Here is a 19,960-nt window from a genome sequence, read left to right as displayed (position 1 = left end):
GTTGTGATGAGTCTTCAAATTACAGTTTGAACACTTGACAGATTTTCTACTAGTCTCATATGCAGACTTAATACGTTTCCCCTTTTTCCTGCCTGGTGGAGACCTAATTACTTCTGCTGGGAGAACGATATCGTCTACGTGATACTCATCGGGCCTGTGAGAAAAAACAGTATCATATAAATGGAATGAACCACAACTACATATGAATATGTACACGGTATATTGTTCCTGAAAAAAAATATCAAAAAATGTAGTGGTATCTACCATTACATATCAGTATGTAACATCCATATGTAAGTAGGTTTATGTTGACAGTTTCAATTGCTATTACATGTGTAAGTGGTATCTACCATTACATATTGTTATGAAAAATATGAAAATGTACTGATTAAAGACACATACATGTCGTGGTTAGGAACAGGTCTAATAGCTATTGAATATAGCTTACGAAAAGTGGTAACTTGGAAATAATATTCAACGTAATCAAGAATACTTCCTCCAGATCTAGTAATAGCTGCAGTAGCGTGCGAGCATGGAAAACCATAAACGCGCCATTGTTGGCAAGTACAAGTTTTTCTCTCTAGATCTACCATATGAGATCTGCACAGTACATATTCATGTGTTATTTTTCAGTACACCTAATATACACAGTACATATTTATATGTTCTCACAGAAACATGGTACTTAAAGAAAAGAAAGAGAAAGTAAATAACATTCAGATGATAGAGATTAGGGGTAAACGCTAACCTTGGAGAATGCAATTCATAACGATTAGCATCTGACTGGCTAACTTTCCAGGGACGGCCAATTTGGATGTGTAGCTCAAGCAAGGATTGATACGTAGGGGTTAGCAGTTCTGGGTCCATCAAGAGACTCTCTTCACGACGTTATGACATCATTTCCATCATACGTATCCTACACGATAAGGGAATAGAAAGTCTATTATACTAAAAATATACGTAGATTAACAGAACATATATGCTAATACTGTTACAAAAAGAAAACTAATATAAGCTTGTACTGTGACTAAGGAAACTGATACAAACCTGATCGAGTCAACGAACGCACACGCAGGTAATTTCTTCTCTTTGTTAATCCAGCTATTGAACGATTCAGCAACGCTAGATGAAGTGTAACCATAATTACAGCCCTTGAAGAAAGCATTGGACCACTTTTCTTTTGGAATGTTGCGGCAGTAGTCAGCAACCCAAGGCCTTCCCAAATTAACCATTTCTTGAAGACCTTCCTCGTATGTTGCAGGAGAAAGAGCATATGTCGCCTTTCGGAAAGCATCAGTCACTTCCTTATACTTTTCGTCAGACTTTCGATAGGTAAGTTTTTGTCCAAATGGAAGTAACTATATCTTTGATGAGAATCAGGGAACTCTTTGGGAATATATTTAACCAACCCTTCACCTCGGTCAGTCATAAAAGTGATTGGACGATCATCATTCAAAGCCTCCTTCAGTTTCTTGAAAAACCATTCCCAGCTGATATTGTCTTCACCGGGTACTAAAGCAAACGCAAGCGGATAAAATCCTGCAAAAACGAATTACTAGTTATGTTAAGCAATTAATATTGACACTACATATTGACATGCAGTATGGTTTACCTCTTTGTTGATATGTGAAAACCTGACACTACATAATGACATGTTAAGCAACTGACTGACACTACATTTTCACATGCAGTATAGTTTATCTCATACTCAGTAAGGTCAATATGTAGTATGTAGTATGGTCAATACTCATTGTCAGATAGTGAAGTAAGGTCAATATGAGTGATCTAAATACCAGACACTACATATCAGAAAAAAAAAAGAACCAGTTACCTTGATTTCCATTAAGACATGTTGCTGCCATGAGACCTCCTTTAAAAGTTCCAGTGAGAAATGTACAGTCACAGAAAATCAGGGGACGACATAGTTTATATCCCTCTATACAAGCTCCAAAGCAAACAAAAAGTCTATTGAATCTTTTTGTAGCATCATTGAAATCGAAATCAATAAATGACCCAGGGTTTGTTTCCCTAACAGCATTCACCCACCAAGAAAAATCAATGTACGACTTCACATCATTACCAAAAATCTGTTTATGCGACAACTCAATTGCATGATATACGTGGTGATACTGGATTTCAATGCCACCATCAACTTTAAGATAATCTATGATCTCTGCTGGTGTTATGCGAGGGTTGTGCCTGACCATCTCATGAATTAGACTGTTCATGAGTTTTTTTGTAACTCTTGGATTCTTCAACATATAACCACCACCACAGGTGTGCCTTCCCATATTCCTTTATCTTAAAAACATCAATAGAACTACCGATGGCAGTTGCGTGAAGCTTCCATGAACAACCTTTCACACTACATACGGCGGTGAATCTCTCAAGGTCATTCTTCTTCTTAATTACCTCATATCCAGTTCTCATGCAGTATTTTTGGCATGCTATACGTACGACATCAACACCACCATCAAAAATCTTATCCCAACCATCTGAAAAAAACACTCTTGGGGCTTCTTTACCTTATTTCAAATAACTATTATTTGCACTGACAACTAAGTCTGCATTACTGTCAACTTCCATACGCCTAGATGCGCCATTTGAAATTACATCCACGTGCAAATCAAAGAAAGCTGATTGCTTTGAAGAATGTAATCCAGAGATGCCCTGGAGTGTTACATCGGCAAGAATAGGAACTATCGCTTGATTCTGGAAATAGTTAACCAGAATAGTCGATGGAGTCAACCAGCTCCACATATTACAGATGCAAAATTTCAAATCCTCTAAAGTTGAAAACGATGTAACCTCATATGCAAAATGATATTGCTTATGGTATACATGAGAATAGATGGAGAAGTCTGGTTTGGGAGCAACGTCAGACATGTTAACCCTGTAAAAAATGACATGTACTGAGATGAAACAAAAAGAGTCTTTGTATTGACATGCTATAAGCAGTACGTATTGACATGTACTGACTCATATTGATATGTATTGGCATCTACTGCAGTACGTATTGGTAATACATACTACACGATCTGTCTAATGAAAACTAAACAGAACAGCAGCAGAAAAACGTAGAAAATACAAAAAATCAGATTACAAAAAACAGAACAGAAATCATAAAAAGAAATCATACCTTGTTCGAATCTGAGATAAACCTAATTCGAAGCTCAAATACCTAATTGAAACACACAAAAATCACGAAAATTACTTAAAAAACGAACGAAAATTACTTCGAAACTGAATTGACATTGTAAATCATCATAAAACAGAAATCATAAAACGAAATCATAAAAAGATAACAATGTACATCATATACAATTATCCTGATAGAAATCGGATCAGAATAAACCTAATTATTCATCAAGATTTCTAGAATAGCAGCAGAAGAGGATGATTGAAAGGATAAATACCTTGGTTCGAAGCTCAGATGACCTAATTCGAAACTCAGAAGAACCTAATTCGAAGCTCAGATGAAGATGATTGAAAAACAGTACCAGAAATTGATTCTATCCAAAACGCAGAGTGAGAGAAACTGATCTGAGAAGAAAAAAAGAGGAAAGAAACTGACTTGGTTTTATGTTCGTCACTTTGAGTTGCAGAAGGATATGTTGGGAATATTTGAAAACTTGTCTTGTGTAAACCGCACGTGGATGGACTAGGGGATAAAGTTTCTGGTCCAAAAACATGTTTTTGGACCAGAGGATAAATCAATTCTGGGAGTGGACTAGCCAGTAACCGATTCCCTCATTCCTGGACTAGCCAGTAATTCATAGTTTAAGAATCCCACCCGTAACCGGCCCATAAATCTTGCGGATTGGGTTTCACCCGTAATTTTACGGACGTATACGGATAAAATCCGCGGTTACGGACTTTTTGTACACCCCTAAATGCAACCACGTATACAGCAAAATACAGGCCCAGTATTGACAATTGCACGCCATAAAGAATTTCCAACAGTTGGAAGTTAAATTAGCAGTGGCACGGATTTTAATTTGCCTCTTTCGCTTGATTTTTGCCATATCTGACCTTCGCACGAGAATGCCAACTCTTTTGAAAGCAGGGATGCGTTCATTGTATTTAATCTCTTGATGCTCAGTCCACAACGTGACATTGCCATAAGTAGATTTTCCCTCTTCAACTGAAAGAGTCCGCTGTGTTATCTAGGGGTGTAATTTTGGTTTTCTTTTTTCAACTAGTGATTGAACAGCAATGAACGAATGTATCCCTTGAACCTCTTAAACACATCCAAAATTATTAGTAAAACCAAGGATAGAAAGCCAGCAGTTGTACCCAAAGCTTAAAAAATGAGTTTGTGAAGAATATGAAGAAAGTTGTTTACTAATGAAAAACTGCATCCCGTATACATTTCTGTGATTCTAACTGCAACAAAAAAGATACTAAAACCGAGTATATATGTAATAGTTTAACACACATGAATATAAATAGAATAACAGACAGAGCTGGAGTTTAAACATAATGGAGAGACAGATTTTGTTCGAAGCTTAATACAATGTACCCATATGTTTGTGTTCAACAGACTGCCTAAGTATACAATATACTAACAGAAAAGAAGATATATATCGAAACCAGATCAAATACGAAGTACAAAGACAAGAAAGGAGATTCGATCAGTTTCTGGTTTTGCTGTTGTTTGTTTTTAGACATCATTCTATCTGATTTTCTAGTGTTTACAGCATAAAAATTTCATTGATCTCGGAAAAATTCTACTTATCTTCCTTGTGGGTTGATGAGTTGTGAGAATACCGCACTTGTGTTTATGCCATCTGCATCTGTGGTCTCATTTTCAAGCTCCAAGTCATGGAGACTGATTGCAGGTGCAGGTGGTGCAGGCCTTTCGGAAGTCTTCTTTGCTGCGCCATCTCCTACAAGGTTCTCTTGTAATTGAAGTGCAAATTCAAGATTCCAAAGAACATCACCCATTGACGGACGGTCAACTCCGTGATCAGCTAGGCACTTCTCGGCTGTTTCTGCAAATTTCTTCAAACACTCCGGGTTGATTTTTCCTTTCAGATGAGGATCTATTATGTCCTCAAGAACTCCCTTCTTTTGACAATGCAATGCCCAGTCCGCAAGACTAACTTGTTCTTTTGGTAGACTTGGATTCAGTGCTGGCCTTGCAGTTAACACTTCAAAGAGAACCACACCGAAAGAATAAACATCAGATTTCTCCGTTAATTGTTGTCTTCTAAAGTACTCAGGATCCAAATAACCAAAACTTCCTTTGACAACTGTACTAACATGCGTCTGGTTCATGTTTGGACCAGTTTTTGATAGACCAAAATCAGAAACTTTAGCTACCCAATTCTCGTCTACAAGAATGTTAGTCGTCTTGACATCTCTGTGAATGATGGTGTACTTGGCACCTGTGTGCAAGTAATGCAGTCCTCTTGCAGCTCCGATACAAATCTCCAATCTCTGCTTCCATTCAAGGTGAGTCTTGTTGTGCTTATAGAGATGTTCTCGCAGAGTTCCATGAGCCATGTAATCGTAAACCAAGATCATTTCATCATCTTCTTCACAAAAACCTATCAAAGACACCAAATGCCTGTGTCTAAGCTTCGAAAGCATCTCAATTTCAGTCCTGAATTCGTGAACACCTTGCTCCGAAGATGGGTTTGCTCTTTTAATGGCAACTTTAGTCCCTCCGTCAATAACTCCTTTATAAACCTTACCAAAACCTCCAACACCAATAACTTGAGACTCGTCAAAGTTTTTGGTACCTTGTTTGATCTCCGGCAAGGAGAAATGCCGGCAAAGACCGGCTGCCAGTGAAGAGAGATGGCTACTAGTACAGCTCCTGTTAGAGTTGGATGTTTTGCTCGAGGTTGTCGAATGTGTATATAGGGGTAACCAACCAGAAGTTAAACCAGAGTCAGATCCCTCACTCTTTTTTTTATTGTGATGGAAGGCAATGCAAATAGCTGCAAGGAAACCAAGAGCAGCAGCACTGCATGAAACCCCAATTATGGCGCCTTTTCCCTTTTTATCTGATTCAAATTCCTTAGCCTCCTCAGGTTGAGCTTTAAGCAGCATATCTGATGGCTTTGGGTTTGGCCCAGCAAGACTTCCATTAGTGCTGTTCACCTTGAAAATCTCCATCCCATTCAGCAATGAATCATAAGTTTCTGGCTTTTCTGATACAGTAGGGTGAAGAGCGACCCATATCTCTTCGTCTCCGGGTCCATCATTCACAAATATTGCATAATCTTTATAAAATGGGACTCCTTGGCCTCCAGACCAAGCAATTACATCAGCTGCTGCTTCTGCCGTTTGGTTGTTAACATAGATGTCAAAAACTCTCTGGTTAGGCTTGGAATTTATTAGCTCACAGAAATGAAGTCTTACAACATACATGTAGTTCCCATCAACTTGAAAAACCCATGTTAGATTGAAATTTGTGTTGAGTTGCGAATCTGGACCCATTGATCTAAATGTGGCATAGACATCATATGGAGCAGTATACTGGGGGTAGTCCTTTGCAAATTCAATCTTAGTACCATCAGCTTTACCAGTAACACCAACTGCAGCGCCGTAGAGATAAGGAGTATCGTCATACCATGTTCGTGTCAGACCGGAGTCGTTAACTGCTGGAATAAACTGTCCACCAACGTTCAACCTGAACAATGTTTGCAAAGTTGATGTCGCGGTTTCAACTGTCTGGTCAGACATGCCAACCAAATTTGCTGGCTTGAACAGATCGGGCATTGCTACAATTTCAATCCCATTAACAAATGCATAAGAGCCTTCGTAATCCGGAGAGGGTTTGAAAGTGATGTTGAGAACCTTGTCGTCTGACGAAATGAGAGAAAACTCTTTAATAATATAAGATTGAGTCAGTGCTAATGCTGTAATAGAAGCACTGAAATTGCTGAGCAGAGTGACTCCTCCTGCGACAACCTCAAAATACGAATCGCTGGGATTTAAAGAATTGTAATTAGAAGGATAGAAATGTAGCCTGAGCCAGTGCCGTTTACCCGACGCTACAGGAAATGTATATGTTGATTCTTTATTGAAGATTCTGCTAGTCATATATGGAACAGGGGATGGAAGAGATGGGTCTTGGAATTGAGCTGTAGCAAGAATTGAATTATCTGAAGAAACGAGATATTTTGTATCTGGTTCCCATTTTCTACCGTCAGAATCAGTACCCGTATTTGCAGCACCACATGAAAGAAAATAACTAGTATCCGTTGCAGCAGCACTCAATTGATGAAATGAATTCAAAACAAAAACCAAAGAAAACAGACGAAACAAAATCTGGGTTCTGCTATCCATTGCTTGATAGATTGGAAGGGTGTACAGGAAAACAGAGTAATGTGTAATGGTGAAGAACTTAAAGAATTGATGAAACGTTTTCCTGTACCCCTTGAACAAATGAAGATAAAGAAACTAGATTTTCCTTTTGTTATAATTTAATTTGGATTGGTTTAATCCATCTTTTCCTCATCATGGAGGAACATTAGATAGAGAGACTTGCCTTGGTTCTGCTATATGTGGCTAGAGAACCAGGAAAATGATGAAAAACAGAGAAGATGAATTTTGTTTATTCCTGTTGTAGTTACTACCTCAATTAGTTTGGTGTTTGTTTTTGGGAGAGAAGAATTAAGTTTGTTAGAGATGGGTGAAGGAGAAAACAATGAACCTGAATATGAGAAACACTAAATTTGAAACGTTTGGATTTCCATTAAAAGTGGCAATTAAAACTCTAAACTTGTAACTTTACGTTTTCTTTTTTCGGTCCGTAGAGTTATAACCCCAAAGTTGTCACATCCATACACAAAAACTCCACCAAAACAAAATGTTCACAAGAACCTCATTTAACATAAACTGTCTACATTACCTTTTTATTATTTAAATCACCCCAATAAAAACAAAAATCAACCCAACCTTTAAATTTTATTATATTATCACCACGAACAACCCACCACCAGCAACACCACCACCGCCCGTCGTCGCCGCCGCCACCGACCACCTTCGCCGCCGCCGCCACCGACCACCTTCGCCGGCTCCACCGACTACCACCGCGCCACCACCAGAAAAATGATGAAACCAAAAATTGGTTTCACCAAAATAAGATGAAACCAAATTTTGGTTTCATCATAAAAGAAAGGAGAAAGAAGAAGAAGAAAAAATGAAACACAATAAGATGAAACCTTCCACCACCGTCAACTGCACCGCCCCCATCGCCACCACAACCATAATCACCACAACCACCACTACCATTACCTCCTTAACTAAGACTACTTTCAACAAAAAACAATCCACAATAAGATGAAACCTACCACCACCGTCAACTGCACCACCCCCATCGTTGCCACAACCACCAGCACCACAACCACCACTACCATTACCCCCTCAACTACAACCAGTTTCAACAAAAAATAATCCACCTGTATCCCACCATCAAAAATTGGCTTCACAGATATTAATATTCAACAAAATGAAAAAAATACGATGAAACCTAATTAGGTTTCATCAACTTCAGCCAATTCATTACACTTTTAACAATGCAGACATACACCTCTTTAATTATAACCCATACCAGTCCTTTATGCAACACCTGAAGCTCAACTACAACTCTCATTGCATTAGCACCACCCTTACTCAGTTAATCCATTTTTTATCACTTCCATAACTTCAGTTAAGGCCACCACTACCAACAAAACTTCTTCATCAATACCTGGAGTACCAGTACCAGACCCTGCTATACACATTCTCCCAATTCATACACACATATAATCAAAACCACCATTGTACATACAATCGAAACCACATATTGTCATTTCACCAACATAACTTCAATGATGAAACCAAACATGTCGTCTTTCAAGTCAGACCGAATAAACTAGACAAAAATCAGGTGAAACCAAAATTTGGTTTCATCATAAACTTAATTTTCATCATTAAAATCTTTGGTTTCATGACAGAAAATAGGCAAGTTTATGATGAAACCAAATTTGGTTTCATCATTAGTTTACTGTTTTCACCAACCAAAACTGTCAGAATTTGATGAAACCAATTTTGGTTTCATCATAAATCTGTCATTTCCCAATACAATACTGATTTCGACTTTGAAGATGTATCATCATTTGCTGGTGATGAAAACATCATAAGGTGGTGGTGGTGATTGTAGAGGATTGAACGAGGAGGCGGAGGTGATGTTGGGAGCGGATCTGCAGGTACTGGTGTTGATTGTAGATGAGGTGTTGTTGGTGGCCGATTTGAAGGTATTGGTGGTGGTTTTATATGATAAAAGAAGGAGGTAGAAGTAGTGTTGGTGGCGGATCTGATGTACTGTTGGGAAAACCAAAAATAAGAGGAGGCGGTGTTGTTGATGGAAAATCTGTAGACGGAGAAGAAGAAGGTGATGATGGTGTTAATGGAGGAGAAGGAAGTGATGATGGTGTTAATGGAGGAGACGGAGGTTCTGTTGGTGGCGGATCTGGACACATCGGTTGGTTTCATGGTGGCGGAGCTACTGTTGGTGATAGATCTGAATAGAAATAGAAGAAAAAGAGACGAAGGTTTCATGGAGGAGACGAAGGTGTTGCTGCTGGTGGTGACGGAGGTGTTGTTGTTGGTGGTGACTGAGGTGTTGCGATGGTGTTCATGGAGAGATATTTGTTGTTGCTGGTGTTAATGGTGGTGGGGAGATGAAGACCGCATAAATAGAAAAAAGAAAGGAGAGAAGAAGAAGAAGACAAGATAAAAATGGTATGTTTGGCTTTTTTTAAAGTAATAAAAACTAAATTTGCACATTATTATTTGACCTGGAGTTTTTGTGTCACTTTTTAATTAAATGGTTTTCATTCATTAAAAATAATATGGCTGGATTTTTTGTACCACATGTTTGGTCACCTTGGTTTTATTTGACTAGTTTTGTTCTTTTTTTTAGATTAGAGAATGTTTTAGAGGACACCCTACGGATTACTAGTTTTTCACCCATGCTATGTTTTTTGCTTATGGAATATTGTATCTGTGTTTTTAAATTAATTTCGATACCAACGTAAATACTGTTAAAAATCCAATAATTTGTATCTGTGTTTTTGAATTAATTTCGTTACCAACGTAAATATTGTTAAAAAATTCAATAATTTCTTAACTCTAAAAACTATTAAAAAATTTAAGAAATAAATTAACAAAAATGACAATATGAAAATTTATATATTTTTAAAGAAATTTTTTATGACTTGTGTTAAAATCTTCAAACCCTTTTTTTCTTTTCCAAGTATCCATTTTATTAAGTTAAACTAAGATTACACGTGGGAATATTACGCTCATAGAATCTGATGTTACAATTGAAGCATGCATTTTATTAAGTTAATCTTCAAACCTTATAATACTTATTATTCCAGTTTCATAAATCGACCAAAAATTATTTTCTACCAGTCTTCTTTTCAAATTTTGATATTATTTAATCTCTGAAAATCATGTATTTTTTAATATAGAATCGTCTCTTTTGGTCCATCCAACTATTATATGACTTTATTTTACCACTTTAAGCTTCGTCGAGATTGGGATACATCGTACAGTAATCTCAAAAAAAAAAAAAAAACTTGTTTAGGAGCTTCATTTTTCATAAGTTCTTCCATTTCAATCAGTCATCCAATTATTTTGGAATCTTATTCAAATAAAATGAATATCGGTGACTTAACGGTCGTCTTTTGATTTTCATTTCTCTACACAAATCTAAAAGTATTTTTTCATATAAATCTCCAAATATAGAGAAAAACAGAATTACAATAGAATCAAATACTTGAGTATAAAATTGATAATGATAAGAAATTGTCCAAGATGAAATTTTTGTTAAGCAAAACAAAGAACTGAAAATATCGAGTAAAGATATGATGAAGCATGGGCACATTCAAAGGGGCTCTGAAAATGTTAAATGCAGTCGAGAGCTTTGAAATTATATAATAATTCATATATTTTTAATTTCAAAGTGTTATCATACACTTTTAGTGCTCACAAAATTTTGGAAATAATAAGAAACCTATATATTTCTATGTACCCCTTGTTTATGTTTTAATACCAATCCGATAATCCATAGTATATTATGCTATCCAACATATTTCAGATTTCGGATTTAGAATTTAGATTTTTTTAGGAAGAATTATAAAATTTTCGACTAATACTCTTTGTCAAGTGTCGTCCACCCACCGTTGGTGACACTGGTCATTGTATAAAGTGTCCGGCGTAAACAAATTGCACCACTTTTCTAAGTAAACAACTAATCAAAAGTTGAGTTTCCCTAAAATATTTGAACCAATTGCCAAGTGTCCGCACCAAAATTATGCTTTAAAAAAAATCAATTTGAGCCCATAAGAAGTCAAAGTTTCGTTCACATTGCTTAGATATTTAAAGAGGAGATACAAATACTGTCTAAGATCGATATTAATATATATCGAGTTCACAGCGATGAATTCCCTTAATACATCTCCTCTCGTGAACATATCTTGTGTACAAAATCTAGGCTTATTGAATGAAAATTACTCCCAAGGAGCTTGGGTTGTATCCCAAAAAGGTTCACATCTCATGTATGTAATTCCTAAGTTCTCGATTTTGTCTCGGTGTTTGAAATGCCCGTTATATTCTAAGCTTCTATGAGCTTAATTTTCCATAGCATCATACTCCAGTATTATATATAACTTTTCATCTAGGGGAAATCTTTTAACTGAAAATAGGAAACCCTAAGCAACCTAGTAACTCACGACCTGGGAAGCACGGACACTGACACGGGACACGGACACGACACGACACGGACACGGGGATCGGCAAAACTTCAAAATCATCAGGACACGGACACGTCTATATATACATTAATAAAATGGTTTTTATATACTAAGATCATGGTGTTATAGTATATCAAATACATTAATCACGCAAATACATGAAAAAACTCTATTTTATACCGTTAGGTTAGCTCACATATTGAAAAATTAACTATTATACTGAGTTCCTTGACACACTAGGTCAACAAACTACTAAAATGGAGTATAGATTTCTTCACGTGTGTCGTGTCGGTGTCCCACGTGCGTCGTGCGTCGGTCGCGCGTCTGACGCGGACACGGAGCCAATACCTGTGTGTCCGTGCTTCATAGCTCACGACTCAATTAGCGATCACATGTTTGAAGCTTGACAGAGTTATCTAAAAACAATACGAATCTGCAGATGCTGTATCATTTCCTTCGATAAGCTATTATGAACATCCATCCGTCTCCTTGGGATTCGCCACCACTGACACTTCCTAGAGAAGACACAGACACTTCATCATGCCCGAAAATGGTGCAAATTAATACACCAGTAATGAAAAGATGGCTGAAGCATACAACACGTGCTTATTAAAGGAGAAGCTTACAAAAATTCCAAATAATGATGCATATGCTTATGAAAAACAAATATAAGAAGCTGCCATCGGAGATGCTATACAACATTAGAGTTAATGTGACTGAGATCGAATCTCTGGACTGCGTTTAATATCACCACAATTTGTTTGCACCTTGCAGGTAAGGACCTAACTAGTAAAGTAAATGATGCAATATGTTTAGCTGCATGACCATAGACTGTTTTAGTAGAAACGACGACAAAGCATTTTAAATATTTCCTCCAAGGTGCAAACTGAGTCTATAAATAGAAAGGCAAAAGAATTAATAGAAAAAAATCATAACAAACCACAAACACCAAAATCAAAGGTAGAACTAAAAGAGAGTAGTACCCAGATAATCACCTAACTCCAAGACACATATACCAATTTTTTTCAATATTTGAGCAGCGCCTGCATTACAAACATGAAATGCTAAACAAAACCAGCTTATTCAAAGACTATTAATTCGACGATTTGCTTCAAAAAACAAACAAAATAAAAGAAATTATACATACAACCAAGAATACACGATTAAATAATATAGCCACATAAAATGCTTATAAAATATTGTGGAATGGTATGCATTTAGAACATGGAACATCCAATGCACGTTTAACTTTAAACTTACTCATTGAACATGTTATTGATTTGTCTCCCCTTTGTTTTGTGAATGGCCAGGAAAATAGAAGGATGTCGAACAAAATTTATGAAACAAAAGAATGTCAGTCCTTCTCAATCCAAACTTGTACACTATGATATAAAAGAATATCAATCCTTCTCAATCCAAACTTGTACACATCCAAGAGAATTGAAACCTTCCTTTTGAAATTCAAAAATCGTCGGAGTACGATGCTCATCCAAATCACTATATTTTTTTATGTTCTCTTATATGTTGAGCCAATTATAAAGAAGGTACACCTAGGCATACCGTAATAACCTATGAAATGAGCACACCTATTGCGCTAGAACACTTAATCTAGGAACACTCGTTGTGGTTAACAATCCCTTTGTATATGTCAATATAATTATATACAACGACTTGGGGCTTTTCATATACTTGAAAAGGTGAAAGCGAGGCCCTCGAAGCAAGGCATTAAAGTATTAGTCAGTTCTAAATATTGATTCTCCCGTACCTCTCAATCATGAAAATATATGAAGACAATTTCAGTTTCTTTTATTGACTTGTCACCTATATATTTTTCTTTGGCTATTTATTGATCCTTTGTTGTTGTCTGCAGATCTCTATACATTAACTCATAAAGATTCATTGACTGTCAACTATATTTTTCCTTGGGCTATCTACTGATCTCTTTAATTTCTTCTGTTTTTGGAGACATTCTGCGCCCAAAAAATCTATTGAAATATGGAAAAGAAACGAAACTTAAGAAATAACGCAGTTTTTCATGAATTTATTATGTAACTAATCAATAAATTTTTTTCATAGTCAGAAACCATTTAAGCTAAGAACTTTGATCGACTGTAAAAAATAGCCTCCAATATAACCGGAGAGAACATCCATGGAACACACTTTCCATGATACCTACAAAACAAACTGCGACCACGAAACCGGACAAAGAAAATAATAAAAACAAATATACAACACAAAGAGATTTAAAACTCCTATCCATCATGAACAAAAAAATTACTGAACACCAAAACATTAAAAAACGGATTATTGAAATAATTAACAATTTTTATCAGAGAACAAAACCTCAATTTAGTACAACAACAAACTTCAAAGCGAGCGAGAGAAGCAACGTATATACATTCTCGAAAATACCTCCAAACCAAACGACAATCACGTATTAGAAAATAAAATAAAAATAAAAATAAAAAGCCAACATAAAAAGAGAGAAGCAGTTGAACCAATGAGTTTGGCATTTGCTCAGAAGCTATGAAAACTCTCGTATATGCAGTTGTTGCATGCCGCCACAATAGACAACACTTCCGACGCAAGGAAGAATTTATTGTAGGTTCAATGATTGTGTGATCGAGAAGACAATAATAAGACATGTTTCAACAATAAAAATAATTAAGAAATGAGAAAAGCAAAGAAAAAAAATAGGGTTATGTGAACATAAAGAAGAGTACCTATATATGAGCAGTGAGCCTGCAAGATTTGGCTTCCAATCGGCGATACCGCGCCGAGAAAAATGAGGGATCGAGGGCATGGAAATTTACGCAAGATTTTCCTTCTCAAAAATTTCCTCCCGGTCGGTTTTCACTCGAATCTTATCTACATTTCTCCCTGGCTTTAGACATCGAGAATTAACCAAAAGTGAAAAAAGAATATTCACAAGAATGGATGGGTTTATTTATACCTTGATATTGCTTCAATCATGTCCAGTTAAAACAGCTACAACAGATGCATTATCAGTACCTGCAAAACAAACAATGCAAGTAAATCAGACAAAAAAAAAACCAAAATCACAAGAAAACCCTAGCAGTCGAGTTTTGGTATTTGCACTAATGTTTTATATAGACACCAAATCCACAAATTCCATAAAACAAAACTTTGTCATGGTAATAGTATTAATCAATACCTAAAATATCTATAGTTTTTATTTTTTTTTGGATATGCGTATATAATTTTGTCCAAAACATGTAGTATTCACAAGATCTAGGATCTCTAGGAATAAAATTAATATTTATTTTTTATGGAATTAGGAATATCGAGAATATTGAATATGGAAAAATATATTTTTGAATAACAACCATAATATATATTGAACCTTTTTTATGGAACGCGCGATTGGGGATATCAAAACTAATTGGGGATATGAATTACTTCCCCCAACCAAAGGTGTCTGCTAAGGGGTTTTTTTTGGGGATAAAATACTAAAACACCCTTCCCTCAAAATAAAAATTAAAAAAACTTAAAATCAAAACACAAAAACATATCCCCCATTTCCATTTGCACCTCTTATTAATCTCTTTTAAGGTTAGGGCTTTGAAACCTAAATATTCCCCACTCCCTTTCAAATTCTAGATTTTCCCCACTCCCTTTCAAATTCTCTTCTCCTTCTCTGCCCGCTCCTCACTTTGAAAACGATTTTTTTTAACATTCGGGAGTGATGAAGACCATGCTGGAAGTGATGAAGACCATGCCGGAAGTGATGAAGACAATGTCGGAAATGATGAAGACCATGCCGAAAGTGATGAAGACCATGCCGGAAATGATGAATATCATGTCGGAAGTGATGAAGACCATGCCGGTATAGATGAAGACCATGCCGGAAGTGATGAAGACCATGTCGTTAGTGATGAATACCATGCCGGAAATAAAAAAAATTTACATCGCTGGAAGTGATGAAGACCATGCCGGAAAATGGTGCTGGCATGCTTGGTAACTAACATTCAACGCCGTAACTTGATGCCGGTATGCTCGATAGAAATCTATCAAAGCCGGTATTCAAGTGAAAAAAAAATCAATTTTTTGGATACTTTTCATCATGTGACGGCATAGAAATTTAAGCAACATACTATGCCGGCATAGGCACCGGCATGCTCGAGAATTAACTGACTGTGCCGGCAGTGGACTGATTAAAACCAAAAAAAAAAAGGTTTTGAAGATCAAAACCAGAAAATTTTGACCCCCTTGGATAGTGGCAAACATTTATGAAAATTTCCAACAAATGCCGGCATGGTTTTTTCGGTTGAATACAATGCCGATACCGAGCTATTTCAGCTGCAACAATGGTGGATTCAAAGAAAAAAATCAAATTTTCAACCTCTTAGCAGCAATTCTCTCTTCACAATCATCCTCCATTTTCACCAAAAAAAGTTCCCTCTCAAATATTTTTTCCCTCCTTCTACTCTCACCTCACTCACCCAAATTCAAATAAAAATACACACTAATCATTTAACAAAAAATATTAAGATTTTACTAATTCTAATTAACCATTAAACCTAATTAGTAAGGGATAAATTTGGAATTAAAAAAATAATTAGATAAGAGGTGACCCTGATTTGATATTTGGATCCAGTTTTTGTCTTTTTCCTCTATCCCCCAATTAGTTTTGGTATCCCCCAATTGCGCGTTCCTTTTATGGGAAAAGAAATTATTTTGTTATAATTTTACCTAATTAAAAAATTTATCTTGGATAGTTTGTTTTAGACAATATAAAAATAAAAAATTTTGGCCAATATAATTATATTTTGATTCAAAAATTACATAAAATTTCTTTATTTCACAAAAAAACTTGAAAAAGACCTTTATTTTTCTATATCCTAGATGTCTGTTTTTAGTAAAAATTACGAAATGAACAATATTAAGAAAAATAACACAAAAACACATTCATTCTTGTTTGTTGCACCTATAATTATGTGATTTTCTCATTCTTAATGTTCTTTTCAAATGCTCTCGATCTTGTACTAACGATTTTGTATTTCTATTGTTGGACAGGACTAATAATTAACTTATTCGCAAAAGAGGAAAAATCGATCCTTCAATATACAAGCATGTGGATTTTAAATTCCAATCATTCAGAGTTTGATCAAAGATTTTTAAAATGCAACTGCAACCAATTAATTTTCTTTTCAGAGATTGGAATTGTAATTAGGATTATTTGTTTTAGCTATAAAAAGTGTAATCGGACATTGAACATTGACTTATTTTTTCATAAGTTTATTTATCGATATAAATTTTTGATGAGATCATGATGAAAAACGAATAGGATATTGGAATGAAATCAGGAGGTTTATCAAACCAATCCCTAGTTACTCTATTTTCCTGTGGTACTTAGCTAACTTATCAGCAGGTTTATTACAACATCTAGAAACAAAATGACATTCCCAGTGAGGATATTTTCCAGACAGTCCTTGGCATCAAGAATAATGTTTTCGTTCTCCCAAGATATCACATGTGCTTGCTTAGTGATGTAGTTTTCAATTCCTTGCAAATCAGTATCCAAAACTACATGTGTTTGTTACATAGTTGCACTCTATTTGACGGCTTCTAAGAACGCCAGACATTCTGCATGCTCGGAGTCTTTTACTCCTGCATAGCATTTAGCCGAGCTTCCCCTCCAGTGTCCTGCAAAATCACGCAAAATGGGTGCAATTCCTGTCAGTGTTGTATTTTTATCAAAGGGGGCATCACATTTTATAGTAAAATAAGGATATGCAGGGGGTTTCCAATGTTCAGGGGGTTTATGATGCACCAACACTGTCCTAGGTTGCTGTTTAGTATTTAAACCTTCTATATAAGCAGTAAAGCTCATAGATTTTCTAGCAACTACTTCCGGACTAGCCTTCTTATGTTGAAACAACACTTCGCATCGTTCATTACAAATAGTCCATGAGACTATCATCGCCAGATTTAACCAGTTTGAATTAGAACCGGTTTGTTGGGCTAATTTTAACCATGATTCAAACACAACAGCAATATCATTATAACTCCCAGTTAATGCTCGTGAACCCTGTGGGATGAGCATCCAAACTGCTCTTGAGAAAGGGCAATCAGAACATGCATGACTTCTTCCTCGAACTGCTTGCATAATGGGCAAATGCTATTTATGTAATTGCAGGATCGTTGTAGTCTCTCATTTGTTGGCAGGATGCCAGCGAGGCATTTCCACCAGAAATGCTTAACTCTTGGCCAAGTTTTAATAGACCACAACTCCTTCCATTGTGTTGTTGATTTTGGAATTATTAATGAAACCTCAGTGTCTCCTAAACTAATTTCGTGCAGTTTATTGTAAGCAGATTTGAGTGTGAGGATTTCATTCCTCGTCAGGTTCCAGATGAGCTTATCATCAGATGCCGCTGGAATTCTCATCTGCAAGACTAAATTTGTAGTATCTGGTTCAAACAATTGATGTATTAACACATCATCCCATTTCTTCTCATCTTGAATTATCAGTTCTTGAACCCAAACATAATCTTCACTGTTCCCGATACCATGCTTTGGAACTGGTGGTTCCACTAAACCTGACAGCCAAATATCGAGCCATATCTTGATCTTCACACCTGAACCAACTCTCCATCGACTATTTTACTTTATAAAAGGGATTTGTTGTTGTAGTCCTATCCAATCCCAAGAACAGCTTTCTTTGTAGTTGCATGGAGCATGTTTGTACATGGGAAATACTTAGCTTGCATTTCTTGCACCCAAGGCTCGTCTGGATTTGTACATATCCTCCAAGAAGCTCTAACACAAAAACGCATTCATTCTTGTTTGTTGCACCTATAATTATGTGATTTTCTCATTCTTAATGTTCTTTTCAAATGCTCTCGATCTTGTACTAACGATTTTGTATTTCTATTGTTGGACAGGACTAATAATTAACTTATTCGCAAAAGAGGAAAAATCGATCCTTCAATATACAAGCATTTGGATTTTAAATTCCAATCATCCAGAGTTTGATCAAAGATTTTAAAATGCAACTGCAACCAATTAATTTTCTTTTCAGAGATTGGAATTGTAATTAGGATTATTTTTTTTAGCTATAAAAAGTGTAATCGGACATTGAACATTGGCTTATTTTTTCATAAGTTTATTTATCGATATAAATTTTTGATGAGATCATGATGAACAACGAAAAGGATATTGGAATGAAATCAGGAGGTTTATCAAACCAATCCCTAGTTACTCTATTTTTCCTGTGGTACTTAGCTAACTTATCAGCAGGTTTATTACAACATCTAGAAACAAAATGACATTCCCAGTGAGGATATTTTCCAGACAGTCCTTGGCATCAAGAATAATGTTTTCGTTCTCCCAAGATATCACATGTGCTTGCTTAGTGATGTAGTTTTCAATTCCTTGCAAATCAGTACCCAAAACTACATGTGTTTGTTACATAGTTGCACTCTATTTGACAGCTTCTAAGAACGCCAGACATTCTGCATGCTCGGAGTCTTTTACTCCTGCATAGCATTTAGCCGAGCTTCCCCTCCAGTGTCCTGCAAAATCACGCAAAATGTGGTGCAATTCCTGTCAGTGTTGTATTTTTATCAAAGGGGGCATCACATTTTATAGTAAAATAAGGATATGCAGGGGGTTTCCAATGTTCAGGGGGTTTATGATGCACCAACACTGTCCTAGGTTGCTGTTTAGTATTTAAACCTTCTATATAAGAAGTAAAGCTCATATATTTTCTAGCAACTACTTCCGGACTAGCCTTCTTATGTTGAAACAACACTTCACATCGTTCATTACAAATAGTCCATGAGACTATCATCGCCAGATTTAACCAGTTTGAATTAGAACCGGTTTGTTGGGCTAATTTTAACCATGATTCAAACACAACAGCAATATCATTATAACTCCCAGTTAATGCTCGTGAACCCTGTGGGATGAGCATCCAGACTGCTCTTGAGAAAGGGCAATCAGAACATGCATGACTTCTTCCTCGAACTGCTTGCATAATGGGCAAATGCTATTTATGTAATTGCAGGATCGTTGTAGTCTCTCATTTGTTGGCAGGATGCCAGCGAGGCATTTCCACCAGAAATGCTTAACTCTTGGCCAAGTTTTAATAGACCACAACTCCTTCCATTGTGTTGTTGATTTTGGAATTATTAATGAAACCTCAGTGTCTCCTAAACTAATTTCGTGCAGTTTAT

The 19,960-nt window shown here is 36.2% G+C and overlaps 1 protein-coding gene and 1 long non-coding RNA gene across 2 annotated transcripts; both read right to left on the bottom strand.

Moving 5' to 3' along the window:
• Positions 1-2,867: 2,867 nt before the first annotated feature.
• On the bottom strand, positions 2,868-4,238 carry LOC113333085. The gene is made up of 3 exons (XR_003351799.1): positions 3,417-4,238; positions 3,140-3,181; positions 2,868-2,893 (listed from the first exon to the last, which is right to left on the bottom strand). It is a non-coding gene; the product is annotated as an uncharacterized LOC113333085 (long non-coding RNA).
• Positions 4,239-4,387: 149 nt separating this feature from the next.
• On the bottom strand, positions 4,388-7,608 carry LOC113333084 (receptor-like protein kinase ANXUR1). The gene has a single exon (XM_026579574.1). It carries the CDS (start codon positions 7,300-7,302, stop codon positions 4,735-4,737), a length of 2,568 nt encoding a protein of 855 aa, XP_026435359.1. The 5' UTR covers positions 7,303-7,608; the 3' UTR covers positions 4,388-4,734.
• Between the last annotated feature and the right edge of the window lie 12,352 nt (positions 7,609-19,960).

This window comes from Papaver somniferum, unplaced genomic scaffold, assembly GCF_003573695.1.
Source record: "Papaver somniferum cultivar HN1 unplaced genomic scaffold, ASM357369v1 unplaced-scaffold_132, whole genome shotgun sequence".
Taxonomy (NCBI): Eukaryota; Viridiplantae; Streptophyta; class Magnoliopsida; order Ranunculales; family Papaveraceae; genus Papaver; species Papaver somniferum.
This window is presented reverse-complemented; position numbering and strand designations above follow the sequence as displayed.

Coding starts and splice junctions, on each gene's coding strand:
- LOC113333084 (XM_026579574.1), bottom strand. CDS start 7,302: ATGGATAGCAGAACCCAGATTTTGTTTCGTCTGTTTTCTTTGGTTTTT.